At 37.9% G+C, this 21,018-nt stretch overlaps 5 protein-coding genes across 9 annotated transcripts; 3 read left to right on the forward strand and 2 right to left on the reverse strand.

The window, feature by feature from the left end:
- The first annotated feature begins 1,313 nt into the window (after positions 1-1,313).
- On the forward strand, positions 1,314-4,116 carry LOC126593317 (uncharacterized). Of its 2 annotated transcripts, none has more exons than XM_050259356.1 (2): positions 1,314-1,533; positions 2,724-4,116. In XM_050259356.1, the coding sequence occupies exon 2, from the start codon at positions 2,791-2,793 to the stop codon at positions 3,826-3,828; it is 1,038 nt and encodes a 345-aa protein (XP_050115313.1). In that variant the 5' UTR covers positions 1,314-1,533; positions 2,724-2,790; the 3' UTR covers positions 3,829-4,116. The 2 variants fall into 2 exon arrangements, with proteins under 2 accessions (XP_050115313.1, XP_050115318.1); XM_050259361.1 differs by lacking the exon at positions 1,314-1,533 and adding an exon at positions 1,541-1,702.
- Positions 4,117-6,459: 2,343 nt separating this feature from the next.
- Positions 6,460-9,285, forward strand: LOC126593385 (deSI-like protein At4g17486). 2 transcript variants are annotated; one of them, XM_050259450.1, is made up of 4 exons: positions 6,460-6,916; positions 7,881-8,168; positions 8,569-8,649; positions 8,748-9,285. In XM_050259450.1, the coding sequence occupies exons 1-4, from the start codon at positions 6,763-6,765 to the stop codon at positions 8,894-8,896; spliced, it is 672 nt and encodes a 223-aa protein (XP_050115407.1). In that variant the 5' UTR covers positions 6,460-6,762; the 3' UTR covers positions 8,897-9,285. The 2 variants fall into 2 exon arrangements, with proteins under 2 accessions (XP_050115407.1, XP_050115398.1); XM_050259441.1 differs by having other exon boundaries at positions 6,462-6,916; positions 8,745-9,285.
- A 104-nt stretch (positions 9,286-9,389) lies between these two features.
- On the reverse strand, positions 9,390-13,017 carry LOC126593364 (acyl-protein thioesterase 1-like). 3 transcript variants are annotated; one of them, XM_050259421.1, is made up of 10 exons: positions 12,924-13,017; positions 11,947-12,042; positions 11,328-11,442; positions 11,022-11,058; positions 10,868-10,937; positions 10,621-10,725; positions 10,218-10,368; positions 10,048-10,130; positions 9,772-9,865; positions 9,390-9,680 (listed from the first exon to the last, which is right to left on the reverse strand). In XM_050259421.1, exons 2-10 carry the CDS (start codon positions 11,975-11,977, stop codon positions 9,593-9,595), a joined length of 774 nt encoding a protein of 257 aa, XP_050115378.1. In that variant the 5' UTR covers positions 11,978-12,042; positions 12,924-13,017; the 3' UTR covers positions 9,390-9,592. The 3 variants fall into 3 exon arrangements, with proteins under 3 accessions (XP_050115378.1, XP_050115386.1, XP_050115369.1); XM_050259429.1 differs by lacking the exon at positions 12,924-13,017 and adding an exon at positions 12,898-12,920; XM_050259412.1 differs by lacking the exon at positions 12,924-13,017 and adding an exon at positions 12,263-12,878.
- An 849-nt stretch (positions 13,018-13,866) lies between these two features.
- LOC126593278 (probable receptor-like protein kinase At5g20050) lies at positions 13,867-15,918 on the reverse strand. The gene is made up of 2 exons (XM_050259304.1): positions 15,608-15,918; positions 13,867-15,437 (listed from the first exon to the last, which is right to left on the reverse strand). Exon 2 carries the CDS (start codon positions 15,357-15,359, stop codon positions 13,992-13,994), a length of 1,368 nt encoding a protein of 455 aa, XP_050115261.1. The 5' UTR covers positions 15,360-15,437; positions 15,608-15,918; the 3' UTR covers positions 13,867-13,991.
- Positions 15,919-17,699: 1,781 nt separating this feature from the next.
- On the forward strand, positions 17,700-21,018 carry LOC126593294 (protein arginine N-methyltransferase PRMT10-like). The gene is made up of 7 exons (XM_050259330.1): positions 17,700-18,111; positions 18,539-18,731; positions 18,822-18,927; positions 19,392-19,581; positions 19,782-19,967; positions 20,069-20,152; positions 20,660-21,018. The coding sequence occupies exons 1-7, from the start codon at positions 17,896-17,898 to the stop codon at positions 20,834-20,836; spliced, it is 1,152 nt and encodes a 383-aa protein (XP_050115287.1). The 5' UTR covers positions 17,700-17,895; the 3' UTR covers positions 20,837-21,018.

Below are 21,018 nucleotides of genomic sequence, written 5' to 3' on the forward strand. Positions count from 1 at the left end.
CAAGAAGGTATGTATTATTAATCCTAATCAAGATTATAAAAGGCGCTAGTACAGTGGCGGATAAGAATTAGATTTAAGCGTCATTTCTTAGTTTGTCTAAGGATTTATCAGAATAGCGATAAGCCGCCTAATGTCTAGGCGGGAATTTATACAACAATGACCCTAAAAGATTAAACATTAGAGTCAATGGGCTGTGATTAACACATTTGTTAAACCTACAAATCAAATTTATTAATTTATACTCATCATTAAGCCCTTGATTATAATATTCTCAACGAAAAAGTCTCACCTTAATTTGTTTATTTTCTTTTTCTTTTGAAAATATTATCTATCCAAGTATAATACAAAGCTAAGACCATATCATCGCCACCTTACAATCTGCCTCCAACTCCAATAAAACGACGCTGATTTCTATAACTATACAAACTTTTGAAGATAATTATTAATTTATTATTAATACTAGAAAACCCTAGACGCCCAACAAGTGTGGCTGAGAGCGATTAAAATAAAATTACTTATTTTTAATTAAACTAGCATATGAGAATGCATAAAGTGTGTGAATTTATTTTTTATTTTTTTTGTTTTTGAGATAGAAGGAGAGAGGAAGGGAGTGATGGAGAACATGGGAGTGGGAAGTTTTATTTATTTATTTTTTAATTTTTTTAATAATTAGAGATATATTAGGATTACATATAGGTGAGGCTTAAAAAAAACAGCAAAATTTGGTTGTATGAAATTATATTTCTGCCTCATATTTCTTATTCATGTTATGTTTTAATTAGAGGGTTAAATTGGTAATTTCATAGAATTTTGGTTGATAATTAGTGTTTTATTAATTAGTAGAGATAAATGTGTAAAAAATGAAAAATTTATGCTGAATGTTTAGTAAAAAATGAAAATTTGTGCGGCATGTAATTACTAAATTGTTTATATATTTTTTTAATTTTTCGTGAGAGGGATAGAACAATATTTTTATAGAACTTTGATTGACAAAAAATATTCTATTAATAAGTAGTATGAATTAAAAAAAACTATAAAATAACAAAAAGTAAATTAAAAAAAAATTGAGTGTACCATAGTCGTCCACGTAAACTCACACATTATTATATTCATCGTCACCAGATATTATTAATTTATTATTACGTGTTATAACATAAATAATAATTGACGGTACAATAAATTTCATGATAAGTTTGATTTATTATTCACGGTGATATTCCGAATTAAAAAACTTCTCGAATACCGCAAGCCGTGTATATACATACAAATGATATGTAAGTAACGTATACGAGAGATATATATATTCCTCTCGGCTCCCACTTCCGTTTCTTTCCTTCTCGGCAGCTGCTGCTGAAACAGTTACCCTAGAAAGGCTGCTTCATCCCCTCTCTCTCTCCCCCCCTTTCTCTCTCTAAAGGCTTTATGCGATCATCTGCTCCAGCTAGGCTTTAGAACCTAGCGTCTCCGCCGAGTCAAATCCATTTGAATCGGATTTTCAAGTTGGGAATTTTGTTTTCTTCCGATTTCAATCTGGTAAATTTTCTCACCCTGTACCTAATTTGACCTCCGATTGTAGCTGGATCTGAATGCTTTCGGATTTTTGTCTCGGCTCGATTTTGGTGTTTTGATCGATGAAATTTGGAATTGAGCTGTTAGCTCAATAATGGTGGAATTTGAAAATTTGGGGTTTCTGATTTGTTAGGTAAAGCTGTGAAATTGATGTTGGTTTTACTTTTTTGATGTATTTGGATGAGGAAATTAAGGATTTTTGTTTTTGTTGCTTCATTATTCATGTTTGAGCTGGTAGTTTACGATTGGTGGGTAGTTTTGATTGGATTGTAACTATGAGCATGTTTTGGAATTGGGAAGAGCACTAAAAGTGCTTATTTCGATGTCTACAGGATCATAGAAGCGCTTTCTGGAGAAGCACTTGTTAAGTTCTTCTTCGTAAAGCACTTGGATTTTTTCTAACAAAATCATAGTGTTTCTAATAAAAGCACTTCTAACAAAAGCACTTATGAGCACAACTGCATCCTATAAGAGCAGTCCCAAACCAGCCCTATGAATTTGTTCGATATCATAGCTGAACTTTCAAGCCTGTAATCAACTTACAGAGTTTCAGTCCTTGTTATTACACTGTACCTTATGTTTTGGAAAGAAAGAGAAGCAGGTTATTACTTTGTAATTAAAGGAGAAGTACCAGGTTGATGCCGTATGATAATTGACAAAAATGGCCATTGTCTTAGTTATGCGATTGTATGAGGTGCATCCCTATGTTAGTTTTGATTTCTGGTTGTGGAAATAGATTTATGCTGATTTAACGGTCATCTTTGTGTTGTGAGTATTCTTTCTCTTCAATGACATGCGTTGAGGCTTCGTTTGCATCGACATTATCCTTTGTTTGTAATTGTTGTTTCAGTACTCAAAAGGAATACTTTCAAACTATGTAACAAGTTACTTTCAGTGTATTATCTTTTAACGGCCTCTGAGATCTCGGAATTGTGTGCTCATATGCATTTAATCACATGTGGTGTTGGCTTAAATTCTTGAATGTACTTGAAACTTTTCTTTTTGTTTGTTGAATATATGACATTTTTTTTTTTGTAATGTTGTCGTTGCTGCCCGATCTTGGTATGGACTTAAGTTCAACACCATCTGTAATCTGTAAAGTAGGTGGTTGTTCTCTTACTCATGTTAATGTGGCCTTTTTTCTGTTTCAATAGATCTGCTACTATCATATTGGGAGAGTGTAGGAGTCGGGACAGCGTGAAGCATCTTTGAGAGCTCAAAATGCCTAAGGATAGGAGGGGACGTTCTGTTTCTCGTGATCGGTATAGAGCATCTCCTTATCCATGCAGCTCCAGTCCTACAAGGCGGTTGTTGCCCAAAATTCCTTCAGAAACTGAGGACAATTTGAAAGAATGGGAAGAAGCCAGATGCCCCGTTTGCTTGGAGCATCCACACAATGCTGTTCTCCTAATATGTTCATCCTATGGGAAAGGGTGCCGCCCTTACATGTGTGACACAAGCTACCGCCATTCAAACTGTCTAGACCAGTACTGCAAGTCATTTTCGGCAGAAACCTCACCAACTATCCCACCAGAAGGAGCAACTCAGATTTCAGATACTCAGTTGTCTCCATCTGAAACTCTTGAATCAACAATTACTCAAGTGCAAAATGAGAGTACAATTGAGGATGAGCTCTCCTCCATGAATTCCGTATCTTGTGAGCATCACGCAGAGCCGAAGCTTGTGTGCCCCCTCTGCCGTGGGGAGATAACAGATTGGATTATTGTGGAGCCTGCTCGTTGTTTCATGAATGCAAAATCAAGAAACTGTTCTTGTGAGACATGTAATTATAACGGAACCTATGCAGATCTCAGGAAGCATGCGAGGCTGGAGCATCCATTAGTGCGCCCATCAGAGGCAGACCCAGAGCGACAGCGTAGCTGGAGGAGTTTGGAGCGGCAGAGGGATATTGCTGACCTGTTCAGCTCAATCCAATCTTCAGTTGGAGAGGATAGGGGTGATGATAGCAGTAGTTTGCCGGCTGATGACGGTGCGGGCTGGCTAACCATATTCTTTCTAGTTAGAGTAGTTCGACCTGGGTCCAGTTCGAGGAGCAGCAGCTGGTATGGAACCACAAGAACCAGAGCACAAGTTAGTATGAGAAGGAGAGCAAACAGACTATGGGGGGAGAGCTACGAGGGCGAAGCTGCATCTTCAACCGTAGAAGAGGATAACGAGTCTTCAGACGGTGACTCAGGTGTTAGGAGGCGCAGTGCGCGCCTCAGGCGACGGACAACACCAGACAACAACCAGCCATGATTGCATACGTTTGCGAGATCAGTGAATCTGTTTCTTTTCCATCGTCCTTGTTTTCCCGAAAGGTTTGAAAGTAAGTTTGGTCCAATTCTGTGTTCAGCAGCTATCAGTAGCTTACTGATTGTTCTTCCTTCACATTCTGTAAACGAACCAAAGATTATAAATATGATGCTGAGAGATATATTGAAGAAATGTATTTATGTGTTTATTTCGCAGGACATTGCGTATTTGTAATTTTTCTCCGGCAATTAATGAGAGTACCTCTTCGAACCGCGAGAGATTTACATGAAACGGGATGATATTTCTAACTAATCATGTGTCACTACGTCTTTTAGCTGTTTCATAGGAGAGGAATTTATTACGTAACGTTCTCGATTCAGTCTAAGGTTTTTTCTTGCAAGTTTTATGCTGAAGAGTAGAAGTGCTTTTACAGAAGCAATTCAAAAATTAGAAAAAAATGCAGAGTGGTCTCCCGGTCCTATACTCGTGCTGTACCATTACGTGAACCGGGTCCCGTTTTCTGTTTTCCAATCATTATTTTAATTTAATTGTCTTGTTGCAGTCAAAGGACGAAGGTGCCACTTCCTTTACTCAATTACCCCACGTGACCACCCTTGAGCAAATAAAACATCTCGCGAGAAAGCGCTCCAAAATTTCGCGCTATTCCTCAAACGCTGTCCGCGAAATTCAGTCCGTCAAACAACAACAACCAAAGAGTTTCCCATAAAAAAAAAATAAAAAAAAAAAACAACAACGACAACCAAAGTGGTTCACAAAAAAGCCATATGTCCAAATTTTTAAAAGTTCAAAAAATTACAGCTTCATGCTGTTGCTATTTCGAAAAAATTAAAATAAGAGTAAATTATATAGTAGCCATTTAAGTTTGAAGTCTATTACAATCTTATACAACATCTTTAAAACATTTCACTTTCATACCTCACGTATTATTTTATTTCAAAATACATCCGTTACATTTTCTATTCATTGATTTGTTAAGTGCTGACGTGACTGCCACATTTATGCCACGTGACCGCCAAATGTGTGCCACATGGTAAAAAATAAAATTTTTTTAATTTAAAAAAAAAACCTTAATCTTCTAAAAAAAAAGAGAAAATCCAGATCCCATCACCCCACCTCCATGAACCTTGAACAAAAAAACAAAAAAAACAAAAAAAAACCAGAAAACTCAGTTCCCACCGACACACCCTCCCCCCATATCCCATCAACCCCCCTAGCCAAAGTCCATATCTCACCACCCCCCCCCCCCCCGCTAAAAAAAAAACAAAATAATCTTCCATCCGTCTTCTGCACCTATCCTCCTCCCCTGCGCCCATCTCCACCTCATCCGCGCACCCATCTTCCCATCTTCTCCCCCCCCCGGGCCCCCCAACCTAAGCCCAACCTGCAACCCATAAAGAAGAGAAAAAAAAAACCCCAGCGCACTCACCCTTGCACGCATCCTCTTCCCTCCTCTACCCACCCTACTCATTAAATCCCCACTCATTGGGGAAGACGAATTCTGGGTTTCAAGGAAAAGGAGATGGGTTTTTTTTTTGTTTTTTCTTTTTCTTTTTTGGGTTGGAGGTAATGGGTGCGGAGGAGGAAGTGGAGGATGGGGTGCACGATGGGTTTGGGGAAGACGGGAGGGGGAAGAAAGGGATGGGTTGCAAGGAAGGGGGTTGGGGAAGATGAAGATGAGTTTTTTTGTTTTTTAAATTTAGAAGATTCAGGTTTTTAAAAAAAAAAATTATTTTTTTTGCCATGTGTCACACATTTGGCAACCACTTCATCACTTAACAGATTAATCGATGGAAAATGTAACAGATGTATTATTTTGAAATAAAATAGTACGTGAGGTATGCAATTGGAATGTTTTAAAGATGTTGTATGAGGTTATAATAGATCTCAAACCTGAGGGACTACTATGTAATTTACCCTTAAAATAAAGTGTATTTACTTAATAAAAAGTTAGGCCGTTGTTGGCTTTTTTGAGCCACCCTCTAATTGCCCGACGAATAACTTTTATATGGTATTGGACAAGTTAGTCGTTAATTTCATACCTTTGTATGTGTTTCTATAGGTATATATTGATAGGTACAATCGGCATATCTGCATTTGCAGTATCATTGCTCAAAAGCTATTGACATCAATAAACATACTTATTTGGAAGTTGTTTGCATATGTTGACAAGTGTGCAGTACGACTTGACAAACAACCTCATGCTTATCAAAGGCTTGATGAAATGTCAATTTGCATGCTACTTTGTCTAAAATATTTTGCGCCCTATTCTTACTAACATCCCAATATGTTTTTTGGATCCTCCATTGTCTAGAAGAAAAAATACATGAATCATATAAAATGATTTCAGTAGTTTATCGTCATCTAACTTCAATCAATACGTCATAATAACATTGAACCAATTCTATCTTTTAGATCTATCTTCTCGAAGTAAATGTCATCTATTACTATTATAACATGATTTTTAATGATACTTTCGCGTATCAGGTATTACGAAATCTTTAACCATTAAATCTTTAAAAAAAACTATGAAAATTAAAATGTGACAGGACAAAATGTCTGGAGTATAAAGTATTCCGAACACCGTGGAAATTTAGTGTTGTGAACGTGTGAAATAGTATAAACGCCAGTCATACAGATTTCTCCACCTTGTCATCGCCCACGATGTCTTTCCATTTTTGAAATTAAACTTTTTTTGTTTATATTTATTTTTCGTTTTAATTTATTCATCCAAAGTCCCAAAGCTTTCTATATTTTTCCTCATCTCGCCGGAAGACGGATCTCTGAACTGAAGGTGTCGCATTTAACATTCTCTCTGTCTCTCCGACGGACTGAGAAGGGGAGGAGAAGAACAAAGAAGCAAAATTGGAAACCTTTGTGGGAGCTTTTTCAGAAATTCGAAAAGAATTGGGGGTAAAAATGGGGTCGGAGAGCACCTCTCAACGCGGCGGCGGGGTTGAAAACAACCGCAAGGGCTACGAGACTCAGGTGGTGTTGAATGTCTACGACCTCACCCCCCTCAATAATTACACCGTCTGGTTCGGTCTCGGAATCTTTCACTCCGGTATTGAAGGTAAAATTTTTAGGACCCTTTCGAATCCTTTCCCTTTTTTTTCTTTTTTTTTTTTTTGAAAATTCTGAAAATTGTTTCCTTTTTGTTTGATTTTTCGTTTTTTATGTGTTTTGGTGATCTGGGTATCTTTCAATTTTGGTTTTCTCTATTGGATTTCTTTAGTTAATTTTTGGATTCGTTTGTTTCCTTTTCTGGCCATGCTTAATTACGATGGATATGCATTTATGCTCATTGTTTATGTGTTTAAAGATTGGTTTTTGAAGTAAAAAAAAAAAGTTTGGCACTTTCAATACTTACATAGAGAAGGAAGGATGCCGGGTTTTCGGATTTGTTTGATTCTTATTTGCAGTTTTGAAGTATGAATGTGCTTACATATTTGAAGTGTAGTTGTATTGTGTTATGTTATTGAGTACTTTGGCTTCTTTTGCATCCAATAGTAGTTAGATGTGTAGCAACATGAATTGAAAGGTTTGCACCGGGATCTAGAGCGATGCTGTTGTACACCATTTCGTATGGTGCAATGGTGATCAAGTTTTACAATGTGAAATGAATTGGTCAGCTTTTTTGTTCCTTTATGCTTGGTTATGAAGAACTGCTAATCGGAATGTGATGCATATCGTGGTGTGTAGGTTTTATGTATGAGTCCCAGTTGACTCTATGTATTATTGTACCGCTACCTTCTTCTGCCACGTGACGATCCTGGGCGTATCTCAGGATTAGGGGAGGTATTAGAGATAGATTTCTCGATGTGTTTGGAGATATTTTTCTGGTTGATTGAGTTTGGATATTGTGTTATTATAAGCTTCTATGAGAGTTGTTTTACAAATTGAACCGAATCTTGAATCAACCTTTCTGGAAATTGCACTGACCAATGAGTGACTTCGTTTAGTTGTCGTTCATTTCCTTGAGATGCAAATAAGGAGCAATTATGTTTAACGATATCATCTGTCTGTTGGATGAACAGTCCATGGCAAAGAGTACGGTTTTGGAGCCCATGACTTCCCAGTTAGCGGAGTTTTTGAAGTGGAACCAAGGAGCTGCCCAGGTTTTATTTATCGATGTTCCATTCAACTTGGTCGCATAAATATGCCTCCCTCTGAATTTCGGACATTTATTGAGAATGTTGCGGCAGAGTATCATGGGGATACCTATCATCTCATCACCAAGAATTGCAACCATTTCACAGATGAGATAGCATATAGGTTGACAGAAAAACGGATTCCTGGATGGGTGAATCGGCTTGCTCGTCTAGGTAAAGAGAACTTTCTACTGACTATTCTAGTAGTTCTATATTTCATTGGTATGTGTTAGCTGGAACTCATTTACGTTTGCAATCATTTTTAATTGATTTAGTCTGTGATATAAATCTTTGAGATGAATGTAATTACCGCATGAAATAGTTTCTTTTCTTGTTCAGGTAGGACTGTATGAATGTCTTTTAAAACCGCAAAATCAAAATCATATCATTTGTGAGGGTTGGATTTAGATGCTTTCATTTGTGTCTTCATCTTCTTATGTAATATTCTGCGTATTATTTATGTGCTGCCCTTTACTTCCCAAGGTGATTGGTAATTCTCGGAGACGTGCAATCACAAATGGGTTGATTTATTTCTCGAAGTGTTTTTAAGTCCATGTTTTCATTGTAATTTCAGGTGCCTTATGCAGTTGTCTTCTCCCCGAAAGCCTTCAAGTGACCACTGTTAAACAAATACCTGAGTACCATCACGAGTCAGGTGAGTTCCCTCGACTATTTTCAACTCAGTATTAGTGTCTGTATTCAGTGTGCTGATTATAGTTGTTACACCACTAACGTTCTTTCTGGGTCCAGAAGATGGTACTGAAACTCTATCAATCACAATGCCTCGTGAGTCAGGGGAAGTTGATGACGATCAAGAAAAACGCCTGCTGTCCCCACTGGCTTCACTTTCACCGGTGGCGGGAAGTGGAGATGTAACTTTTGTTAAAGAGGCTCAAAAGTGAAACAAACCCTCGACTTTTGCAAATAGAGGAAGTAGTCGCCCTTCGGAAAAAGAGCGGTTTGGCCAGTTATTGGTGTGCCTGTCATTGTTATGGATGGCTTACTTGGAAGGAAAGTACGTGCACCTCTTTTCCGAAAGAAAGCCTCAATTGTATTCATTATCTGTGCGCACAAGCGTTCAACTAGACGCATGTTTTTCTACTATTTTGGCTATTTTTTATTTAATTTTTTCAACGGAGGAATCCGAAATTAGGTCATAGTTTGGTATGATTTGTGATTTGTGCATGAGGGAAGGGAACTGTTTTTGCAAGTGGAAACGAATCTGAGTGTTTTGGTCTTTGATTTCTTCTGTAATTTTTCAAATGTTGGAATGATGCTACAAATTGTTTCATTTTGTCTCGCAAGAGTACTCATCCGCCGAGTTCAGATTTAATTTCTTCTGTAGTTTGACACATACGCAGAAATAACTCGACACGAAATTGCAATCTCAGGCACTTAAGAGGAATATCGACACATACGACATGTTCATAATTCGAATAATGAATGTCAGTTACACACGAATATCGAATTAACCAGCGTCACCAGCCAAATAATAACAGGACATATGGGTTGTGCTAAACACTTGAAATTATTGTTTGCTACATATTTCCCTTCTGCTTCCTCTTCCTTTGCCGTCACTCGAGTTTTTCACGGGCTCACTACGAAGAAGTCCCGTCAAGCCCCAACTTTGATCTTAGCCAAGCACAAACCTCGTCCATCTCTTCCGGAATTGTATAATGACCAAGCCTGCATGTACTCAAACAAATCATTCTTGTATTTCGTTGTCTCGATAAATTTATATGCAACAACTTTTCGACATAATCTAAGAACTACATACGCGTTATAGGATTTGAATGTCACGTCCTGAAAGCCATTGGACCTTAAGGACTGCGACGATTTCTCACCAAACTTGTAAGAAACCACATCATCACCTGCAATAAATCATATCCACAGCATTATGAACTAGGCCCGGCTTAGGATTTAAACCACAGAGCACCTACGCAAGAAGATGCTAGAGACAAGGATGCAACAAAACCTTTTCTTCGGTGAAGATAAATTTAAAAGACAAATAAAATGAGCAACATCTTTATAGTAGAGATAATCATATGCATACGTTTCCCATGACATAACAAAAGCGGAATGGAGGCAGCACGCCTTGCAGCGTCATCTACTTCTTCTAACTTCTTACTCAAGGTCCTGAAAGAGAATAGGGTTTGTAACTATAGGCACTTAAATACACTGCAAAAACAATCCAGCCGAGATAAGGAGTGTGAGAGGACAAACTTGGAACATGGAAGCCATCCGCTTAGTCCAACAACCGCACTCAGATTGCATGGGTATTGATTACCATTCCCATATTTTCTTGTAGAAAAGCAGGTCGCAGAGTATAGGGCAGTAGCTGCACCCATACTAAACCCTCCAACTCCAAGTTTAACTGTAACAGAGAAAGTTTGAAAGCGTCTATGGTATTAGAATCATGGCATTAACAGAGTTTTGTAGACGAGACATCCTGCATAGAGTTTACTTTGAAAAAACGCTACTCATAGTTTACAAGCTCGTCTTTTCAAAACATCTCATCAATCAAGAGGGGCAATGAAATTCTGAGCATCCGTGCAGAAAAAATAAAAAAAATGATAGCAGCAATTGGAGTTCATCAAATGCTAAAATCGAACAAGAAGAAACCTACTGTCATCAGGCTCTGTTGATAACAAATTTGCAACATGTGCTGCAGAAGCATCCAAACCCTCTACATCATCCGGAGCATCTTCTGAAAGTTCTCCAACATCAAACCCTGTTTATATCACATAATCACTTTAGCGGAGTTTATGACCTTCGATTCACCAAAAACCGAATGACATTTTCTTTTTCTGTGACTATAATCAGACCAACTGCTGAAGATACATTAATGTATTATTAATGAAAAAAATACTTACAAGCAGTCGAAGGAAAGCCACCAAAAATCGAAATTGGTTGAGTAGGAGCAGTTGGACAAATCCACTTAATCTGCATCGCATAATTATCACCATAAGTTATGATAGTAAACTATGAAAATTCAATTTCCAAAAGTTTGGACGTATTTATTCTTACATTTGGAAGAGGGAGGGATTCCAAGAGCTGGGACCAGCTGTCAGACAGAAAAATATAAATCTTAAACAAAAATTTAAGACTTCAAGTGCATTGTGCATACGTATAAAGAAAAAAGGATAATTATAATTTCTAAAGACCACATGATTCTCTAGTTTTAATTCGCAAAAAAAAATTTAAAAAAAAATACTATTCTCTTTTATGAAGGAACTTTGAAATTAATAAAAAGTCATTTAAATGAAAAACTTCCTCGGTTACTATGCAACCTTCAAAAAATTGGTAACATAAGCAATGAGGCCAAAGTATCACCTGGAACCATTATCGCCAAGGCCATGTAGCCAAACTACGGTGGCCTGGTGTTTGCCTTTAGGTCTGACTACATAGGTTCTTCCAAACTCAACCGCCCTTCTAGCAGTCCTACCACCTAAAATCATGATACAATCAATATAATGAGAAAGGTGCAAATAACAGAACCAATGAAACCTGAGGCAAATTGATAAGTATGAAAGATAGCCCAAAATTGTCAACAAGGAAAATTGAAGAACCATAAAAGCATGAGTGATCTCTTCGTTCCTTTGCTAGAATATTTTACAAATTTTTATAAAAGCATAGGATAAGTTTTCTTATTTTTGCTAGCTCTTAGATGGTGGATTGAGTAATAGTTTGGTTTAAGAATAAATGGGATCCTAGTCACATGCTTCTAGCTCATAGGATATACGAGTTGACTCGAACACGGCATCATTAGTAGACAGGTCCAGTTGGTGTCAAGTCGTTTGACACGATCAATTAAATTGGTAGGGTTAAGGTCAACAATCCTTTGACACAAGCAGAAAATTACACGACTCAGTGACCACTCATGGATATGGCAATCAGTATCAAAACTTCTTCACTAAATAATAGCTACGCAAAGAAAGGCAAACAAACTAACCAGAGCCAACAGAGGGACCAGTAGAGCTCATATTTGGTCCCTCAAGTAAATACCACTGACCAAACTCCTATGCAGCAAGTGTACAGAGCACAGATCCTGCAATGAAGAAACACCAAAAAATTCATATTAGCCGGCTTCTTTGTGGAGGGCTCCTAAAATTGCTTATTGATAAGCTTTACAACGAAACCCTAATGTTAAAAACATATAAAGTACACATAGTTAACATGTTGGAGCAACTCCGATAGCTCAAACAAGCAGTTGCATAAAATTACTTTGACAATGCTAGCAGACATTCATTATAGATTTCCATCTGTACCTAGATTTGCCACTGGCTTCTCTCTCGTGGCAAGGTTTTTTATCGTAAGTAGAAGCAGGCCGGACGAGGCTAAGGTTAACTTCCCTCCCCCGACCAATCATACGGCATCTTCCTCACCCTATCAAGTACGCGAATAACCCTAATCTGATCCGAACAACACTAACACAACCCCATTCGAACAATAACAACTCAGGGGTTCTGCATTTAGGAGTTTTGGTCTTCCCAAATGCCAAACAGATACACATGAGCCATAGGCTGCTTCAATCAATCTTTTCAACCATTCGGGCTAAAAAATCCTAAAATAACAAGAAAAATTGCATCTTTAACACTGTTCCGAACACCCCTTAATCCAGAAACCAAAAATAAAAAATTCCCAAAACAGAAAAACTAGAATCGTTACAAAAATTTGTAATATTTACCATAAATCCAGCAGAAACAATCCAAAAAATACAATTAAAAGTACAAAACAAAAATCCCAGAACTCAAAAATTAAAGCTTGGCTACTACAAAACAGCAAAACAGAAACCAGAAATGATGTAGAAGCATAAATACTGAATTTTTAAAATTAAGTTAAGCAAATTAAATAAAATTAGATAAAATTGAGCAGAAAATAAAATTGGGCTTTAGGGTTTTACGCCATTGATGCAGAGTCAGTTCATACCTCAAACAAGCCTTAGACGCTGTCTCCTTCCTCTTGCTTCCCCCATATATGTTCACCTCATGTTTCCTGTCGTTTGATGTACTGTCGTTTTGCGTCGAAGAATAAAATGATGAAAAAAATCTCATCCGTCGATCTAGGTAACACCATCGATGCGTGCCACGTGTCTCTGAAATAATAAGAGTTGAAAAGAAAATTCCAGAATCATATTTTTAAAAGAAAACCAATGAAAATGATTTAAAAAATTTAAATTTTTAACGAAAATGACAAAATAAATGGTAAAATAAATAGTACCATGATTGATCTTTTAATGTAAAAATATGGTTTTTCGTTAACCTGAACAGTACCATAAATTTTTCTTTAAAATAAACCGTACCGAGAACTTTTCGTTAAATTTCATTGCTTTAAAGTACTAAAAAATATTTTTTAAATTCAATCTTTAGAAAAAACACTAAAAATACTTTCTAATAAAACACATTATTGATCGAAATCTTTTAATAATTTTAAAAACAATTTCGAACGAGTACACAACATACTTTGAGACTAGAAATTGCTGGACATTGGTCCTATCTCAGTGCGATTATTTGCTATGCTGGTCCCACTTTCTTCATCTCATCTTGCCATTTGACCAAATACCCTTATAATTTACTCATATTTCAAAATCATGGGTCCCCATGTTGCTTAATATTGTTGTCTAATAATCTTTCTCATTATTGTCACTTAGTACTACGATCTAGTAGTTTTCTCTTTACTTCTAAGTAAGATGTTTTAGATTTGGTTATCGTCAAAGACGAATTTGAACCACATTATTGCTAGTCTATTGTGAGGCTAAGCCCCACTCCCTTTCTTTAGCGTAAATAATATTATTTGTTGTCGTAATTAGAGAGTTTAGCCCGCTTGACGGTATAAAATAAGTTAAACACGAAACTTGATTTCAAAGGTAAGTTACATGTCACAATAATTTTCAAAGGATTTCAAAGGACAATACAATAAATATTATTCATGAAGGGATGAGATATGAATTTGAATATCCACAAATTAAGAAGCAACCAATCAATCATGTTCATGGGTCTATCTTGGGGCTATCATGGACATTGCATTTCCATATGAACATGTTGATGTGGATGCATCATTGCTCTCTACTTCTTGTGTTGCCAAGGCTGCACTACCAATCTTTGCCCTCTTGTTGCCGTCATTCGTCTCGTCGTCCATCGCCAAAAAATCAACAACCACCATTTGGGTGTCGGGAGGCTCCTCCACGGGCGTCCGGCCCTCAAGCATCTCCACCACATGTGACATGGTAGGCCTAAGCCTAGCCCTCTCTTGTACGCACCATAGAGCTATATGAACAAGTTTTTTTACCTCCCTTTCGTCAACGCGTCCACTTTCGATCAGCCTTTGATCAACAACTTCCATAAGCTTACCTTCTCCCATTTTCTCGATCACAATTTTGGGAAAATACTCCCCTTTCCTCTGGGACTTGTTGGTGGCATTGCCCTTTTCGACGAAGCTAATGTTTCTCCGCCCTCCGATCATCTCAAGAAGCACCATTCCGTAACTGTACACATCTGTTTTTTCGGAAATTCCATGCTCCAAGAGCCACTCAGGAGCCAAGTAGCCCCTGGTCCCCCGAATCGTGATCATGATTCTACTCTCGTCTTTTCCCATTAGCTTCGAAAGGCCAAAATCCGCGACAATTGCTCTGTAATTCTCGTCCAAAAGGATGTTCTCTGGCTTCACATCAAGGTGCAAAATCCTTGACCTGCAATCACGATGCAGGTAAGAAAGCGCTCTAGCAACGTCAACTGCAACCCTGTACCTTGTGTCCCAAGGCAAGCACCCCCCACGTCGATTAGGCCTTCCCTTCTGAGAGAAAATCCAAGAATCCAACGATCCATTTGGGATGAAATCATAAACCAAGAATCGTGGTCCTGCAGGAACACAACAATACCCGAGAAGGCGCACAAGATTGATATGTTGTAGGCTTGTAATCGCCGCAACTTCTGACCTGAACTCCCTCTCGCCGCGCTCCTCTACATCGAGCTTTTTCACTGCCACTTGAGTCCCATCACTTAGGATCCCTTTGTAAACAGAAGCTGAAGCCCCTTTCCCAAGCAATGCCTCGAAATGATCCGTTGCATCCTCTATCTCCTTGTACCTAAACTTCGTGGGAACCCCCGCAACTTTTCGAAGAAAACTATACTCCATGCGAAGTTCCTTTCCTTCTGACGCGTATTTTGATTCCAAGAGCTTTCTCCGGCAATTGTAATGGTGTCTGATCGCTAGCCATACAAACACAGCAAGGATCACAGCAACACCTGCCCCGCAAATGAGGAAGAAAGTTGGCGAAAGTTTGAGAGTGATTCGCGCAACGAGTATAAAAACAACGAGCGCGATGATTGACGATGAAGCTACTATGTTAGCTTTTCTGTCCTCCATTGCAAAAGCTTCATCCTTGTTTTCGGATAAAGAGAGAGAGAAGGAGCTTTTGAGCTTTTGACATGATTCATAATCTTTCTGTGAACAACCACCATAGTTTTATACTTTTGAACAATTCATTATTTAATAAGAGGTCACCTAATATTTTGTTTAATAATTGATATTAATCGTAAATCTAATATTATAAGGGTTTTATCTGTTCGATTTTGAGCGAGTCTTGGCGCAACAGAAATGTTGCTCTTTTGTACCTGAAATGTCACATGTTCGAGTCATGGAAACAGCCTCTTTGCAAAGTAAGGGTAAGACTGCGTACGATAAATATTGTCTTGACCCTCGCAAGTTTGGGGCGCCCTTTATCTGGTCAATTATTTAGAAATATATATATTATGCAGAAAATTAAATCTCTTTCCGAAATCAAATGGCCATTCACACCTATAATATCCCATTATAATGCTAAGAATGACCTTAACTTTTACTCGTCAACCTTTTGGGCAAAAATTCATGAATCCGCATTGCTTACACGACTTGATGAAACACCGCCCTTCGTTAAACATGTTTAGCTAGTTCTTTTCTGCTGCATTATAATTCATTGGACAAGGATTGTCTGCCCTCCTAGTTGTGGTGCCCTTCCATGCCCTCCTATTTTGTGTGGTCACGGTTAAACCACGTCAATATTTTATATTAATTTTTTAATGAGATAATAAGACAAAAAATAATAAAAATATAAAATATTGACGTGGCTTAACCGTGACCGCACAAAATAGGAGGGCATGGAAGGGCACCACAACTAGGAGGGCAGACAATCCAAGTCCTAATTCATTTGTGGGATTTGGAAAAAGCCAATTACCATATGAAAGACGATGAACCGAACAATAATCTGACCTAGTCATCGACCATAAACAAATGTTAATTAGTTTAAATATATATATTGACTGATTCAATCCCTTAAGCTAAAGACAAGTGTTAATTACCATATGAAAGACGATGAACCGAACAATAATCTGACCTAATCATAATCTGACCTAGTCATCGACCATAAACAAATGTTAATTAGTTTAAATATATATATTGACTGATTCAATCCCTTAAGCTAAAGACAAGTGGTTTAACCCCTTGATTGCACTTTAAACAAAGTTTTTCCTTGATTAACACTGACAGAATTTGTATTATATTCGAGTTCTTGACAAAATCGGAGACTGCAAGACCGATTCCGGGGTATGATTAATTTTAGATTCAGGGAATCAGCAAAACATTACAGATAATGAAGAAACCTAAACAGTTCTTGTTTTGTTGTTGCAGCTAATTAATCGGGATTAACGGGAGGTTTAGACACTAAACAACAATGTGCAATGTGACAAGAACTTCCAACTATTTGGATTCATGTGACGTTGCATAGATTCTTTTGTAGGCCCCCTGTTTTGTTGTTGCAAACAAAACCATAGAAACAAACGGCTCAATTCTACTTGTTGAAATGATGGGAAGAAAGGGAGTGTGGGGGAGAGATTTGTGTATAAACACGACCTGATACACTATGTATAATAATACAATTGGTTGGAAACTTAAAATTTTAAACCAAATATATCATGATACTTAGTGTACTGGGCCGTAGTTCTAGCCGATTGAAAATTTTCTTAGAGGAGGAAAAAGCAGAGAGCTTGAGTGAGGTGGATAAAACACAATGCACGTTGTTTTTCCCTTCGTTACATTGGAGGGGTTTGAACTCGACTTATCATGATTCAAAATTTCAAATTCATTATTCTCCACTCTCTCACGACTTACGCTTCTATGCTATAATAATTATTATGATTGATTGAATAGTGTTAGGGAGACCATACTTATATATAATACCTATCATACCATTTTCTAATAGATGCAGAAGTCTATTAATACAAGTAGGTCGCACCTCTTTTAACAAGATGATAGATATAAGACACATAAATATGGTCTCCCTGTAACCCCATTAGCTCATCCTATTGGCCCTACTTAAAAAAATACAAAAATTTGAACAACCTTAATCTTTTTCTCTTTCCTCAAAGATCCAAATTTCTTAACTTCGGACTTCAAATACAGAGATCTAGAGCGAATCTCATTCCTAAAAATGTGATGGCCCTAACATTGTCCAATAATAAAATAGACCAATAAAGAGAAAAGCTTTCCATTATAGTAGTTTATTAAGGAATGTGTTATCCATACACCCCAAATTACTTCTCACACACCCCTTGTTAATTTTTGTCCATTGATCTTCTTCAATTAATCCAATCCGACGGTCAAAAATTAGAAGGGTGTGTGAGAAATAAAATGGGGTGCGTGGATATCACACCCCTTTATTAATAAGAAAATGCAAGTGGCAAGCTGAATGGTGAATAGAGAGCAGCTGGAGGCAAAAGGACCCCATTGCTACATCGACGTTGCCCTAAAACCCTAATACCAAAAGCCCTGCGCCCCCCCCCCTCCTCTCTCTGTGTCTCTTCCCCGAGTGAGAGAGGATTTCATTGATCACTACCAGTCCGCCACCACCATTTCCTACACTAGCTACATGGGGAGCCACAGAAACGGCGGCCGTGGCGGGGACCAGAGCGGCACCAGCAATGGCGACGCTGGCGGCGCCCCCGTGGACAAAGGCGTCGACTTCGCCAACTACTTCTGCACCTACGCCTTCCTCTACCACCAGAAGGAGATGCTCTCTGATCGAGTCCGCATGGACGCTTACTACAACGCCGTTTTCAAGAACAAGCACCACTTCCATGGCAAGGTACAACATCTCATGAGCTCACTACTTAATTACTCTTTTGCCCCCTGTTTCATTGCTCTAAGAACTGAAAAGAACGAAACTTTACTTGAAAAAGCTATAAATTTTGCCATTTGTTGTTATGCTGTAAAATATTTGGGATTAATTTGGTTTTAAGGCCGGAAAGAACGAAAATTTACTGAAAAAAGCTGTATTTTAAACTCGGCTTTGCTTTGAGTAGACATTTATTTCTTTGGAATGTGAGAATTTTGTCAAACTATTGAAGAATTGGGATTAATTTGGTTTTTTGAACCGAAAAGAACGAAGCTTTGCTGAAAATGGTGTATCTGTTACTCACCTTTGCTATGTAGTAGGCATTTGTTTCTTAGGAATGTGAGAATTTGTTGTGCTATCGATAATTTGGGATTAATTTGGTTTAATTGTGGAGCAGGCTGTGTTGGATGTGGGAGCAGGGAGTGGCATTCTCGCAATTTGGTCAGCGCAAGCTGGGGCGAGGAAGGTTTATGCCGTTGAAGCAACTTCCATGGCCGAACATGCACGTGCAGTTGTAAAAGCGAATAACCTTCAGGACGTGGTTGAGGTGATTGAGGGCTCCATGGAGGATGTTGTCCTGCCAGAGAAAGGTTTGGCATTGTTGAAGAATTTGACAATTTTAGTTTTTTAATGTTGTTTTGATTAGTGTCATGCTTATGTGATTCTGTACCGGTGCACAGTGGACGTGATCATTTCTGAGTGGATGGGGTATTTCCTGCTGCGTGAATCGATGTTTGATTCAGTGATATGTGCACGTGACCGGTGGTTAAAGCCAACCGGAGTCATGTAAGTATTCCTAGCATTTACATCAGATGTTGCAAGCACACACTTCCATAATTGGTACTTTGTGTCTGTAGTCTAAAGTTTGGTGAATTTTGTTCTACTGAGTACTGAAAAAGATCTGTATTTTTCTGAAACTCAACACTTGCATCTGTTAATAAGTCATCAGAATGCATCCCCATATGACAAGATTATATAAGTACTTGTCGGAAAGGTTTCATGTCTTTTCAAAATGTGGTAATTTGTCTTTTCGAACTGTGATTTCACCAATTCTTTATCTCCTCGTTTTTGGTCCTTAGATTTGAGTCTTGGAGTTTGCTTGTAGTATGATGGGAATAATCAGTATTGTCTGTTGGAGACAGGGAAATTTATCTTGACCCCTTCTAGTTTTAGTATGTTAATTAGGCAATCCTCAAATTGTTTACAGAATATTTTAGATTATAACTCAGAATGAATTTTTGGTTTCACAGGTATCCTAGCCATGCTACTATGTGGGTGGCACCTATTAGGACTGGATTGGGAGATCAAAAGAGTAATGATTATGATTCATCTATGGACGATTGGGAACGTTTCACAGATGAGACAAAAAATTATTATGGTGTTGATATGAGTGTTCTAACAAAGCCTTTCTCGCAAGAGCAGAAGAAATACTATCTTCAGGTAATTTCTATAATTATAGTGTGTTTAAATCATCCTAGTCTGTTTGATAGACTTGTATTTTATGTTAAACATTGTTGTGCGATGTTCATCCAGGCAGAGCGTGTGTATACTGTGTATATAGTTATAGTTGGGCTTGTCAATTAATGCATGCTCCTTCTGGTATCCAACATCTTAAACTGCATGCTATGAAATTTCTGCAGACATCATTGTGGAACAACCTTCATCCACATCAAGTTATAGGGACAGCTGCTTCAATAAAGGAGATTGATTGTTTAACTGCCTCAGTCAGTGACATCCTCGAAGTCAATTCGAACTTTTTGTCAACAGTAACTCTTCAGAACACAAGGCTCTGTGGGTACGGGGGATGGTTTGATGTTCAATTTCGAGTAAGTTGATCTTTGCATCCCTTTATCTTGTAGATTGAAAACACTATTCAATATTTTCATGCTCAATGTAACATGAAACTTATCCTCTTCTGGCGTACCAGGGAAGAAAGGAGGATCCAGCTCAGGAAGAAGTTGAGTTGACTACTGCTCCTAGTGTGGACGATGGCACTCACTGGGGCCAACAGGTTATTCTGCCAAAAATCTTTTCCTCATATTTTTGTAATTGTCTAAATCAATATGCTGTAGTGCGATATAGTAGGAAGATGTATGTATTTCTATAAGATAACATATCAACTTTGCAAAGCTTTACTTCATCTATCTGTATCACCGTTAGTGTAGTTTTGTGTAATTAGGGTCCAGAGAATTTGTATATTGACAGGCCACTGAATAAGTAGAACATCGCACCTAACTTCGTGTTGCCGGTGCACTACTATTCATGATGTCTTTTCAACTGTTCTCTTCACTTATACATTGGCACACTTGCCGGAACCAAATAATGAGCAAAGGCATGACAAACTTATGTGGAGCATGTAGATAGATTTTACCAACATTTAGCTTCTATGGAATATTCTTTGACATAAAGTTTCCGTTACTATGTTCTAGGAAATCCAATAAGAAATTGATTTCTTGCTCTCATCTTTGATTACAGCATCTAATTTCTTCCATGCTTGTCCCCCTTGTTTATTGAACAGGTTTTCCTGTTGAACCCTCCGGCTCGCATCACTGAAGGGGATAAACTAAATGGTTCTTTCTCAATGAAACGATCAAAGGAGAATCATAGATTAATGGAGGTTGAGTTCAGCTGTGAGATTCGACAGCAGTCTGGCGAGTTAGTTCCACGTTTCACAAATAGATATTTCATAGAGTGACCGGAGACACGGATCCTGTAAGACTGGATTGTAAGATGTGATCAGTCCTACAAATCATATTTGCAAGTTTTGTGGGAGTTTTGCAGCAGTTTCGCTATACTCGAATATTTGTTATGTCCTAATCTTGTGATATTTTGAAGCCAAGTTATGTCAATTTCATCAGAATTGGGTCCTTATGGTCA

Source organism: Malus sylvestris, chromosome 2 (assembly GCF_916048215.2).
Source record: "Malus sylvestris chromosome 2, drMalSylv7.2, whole genome shotgun sequence".
NCBI classification, from domain to species: domain Eukaryota; kingdom Viridiplantae; phylum Streptophyta; class Magnoliopsida; order Rosales; family Rosaceae; genus Malus; species Malus sylvestris.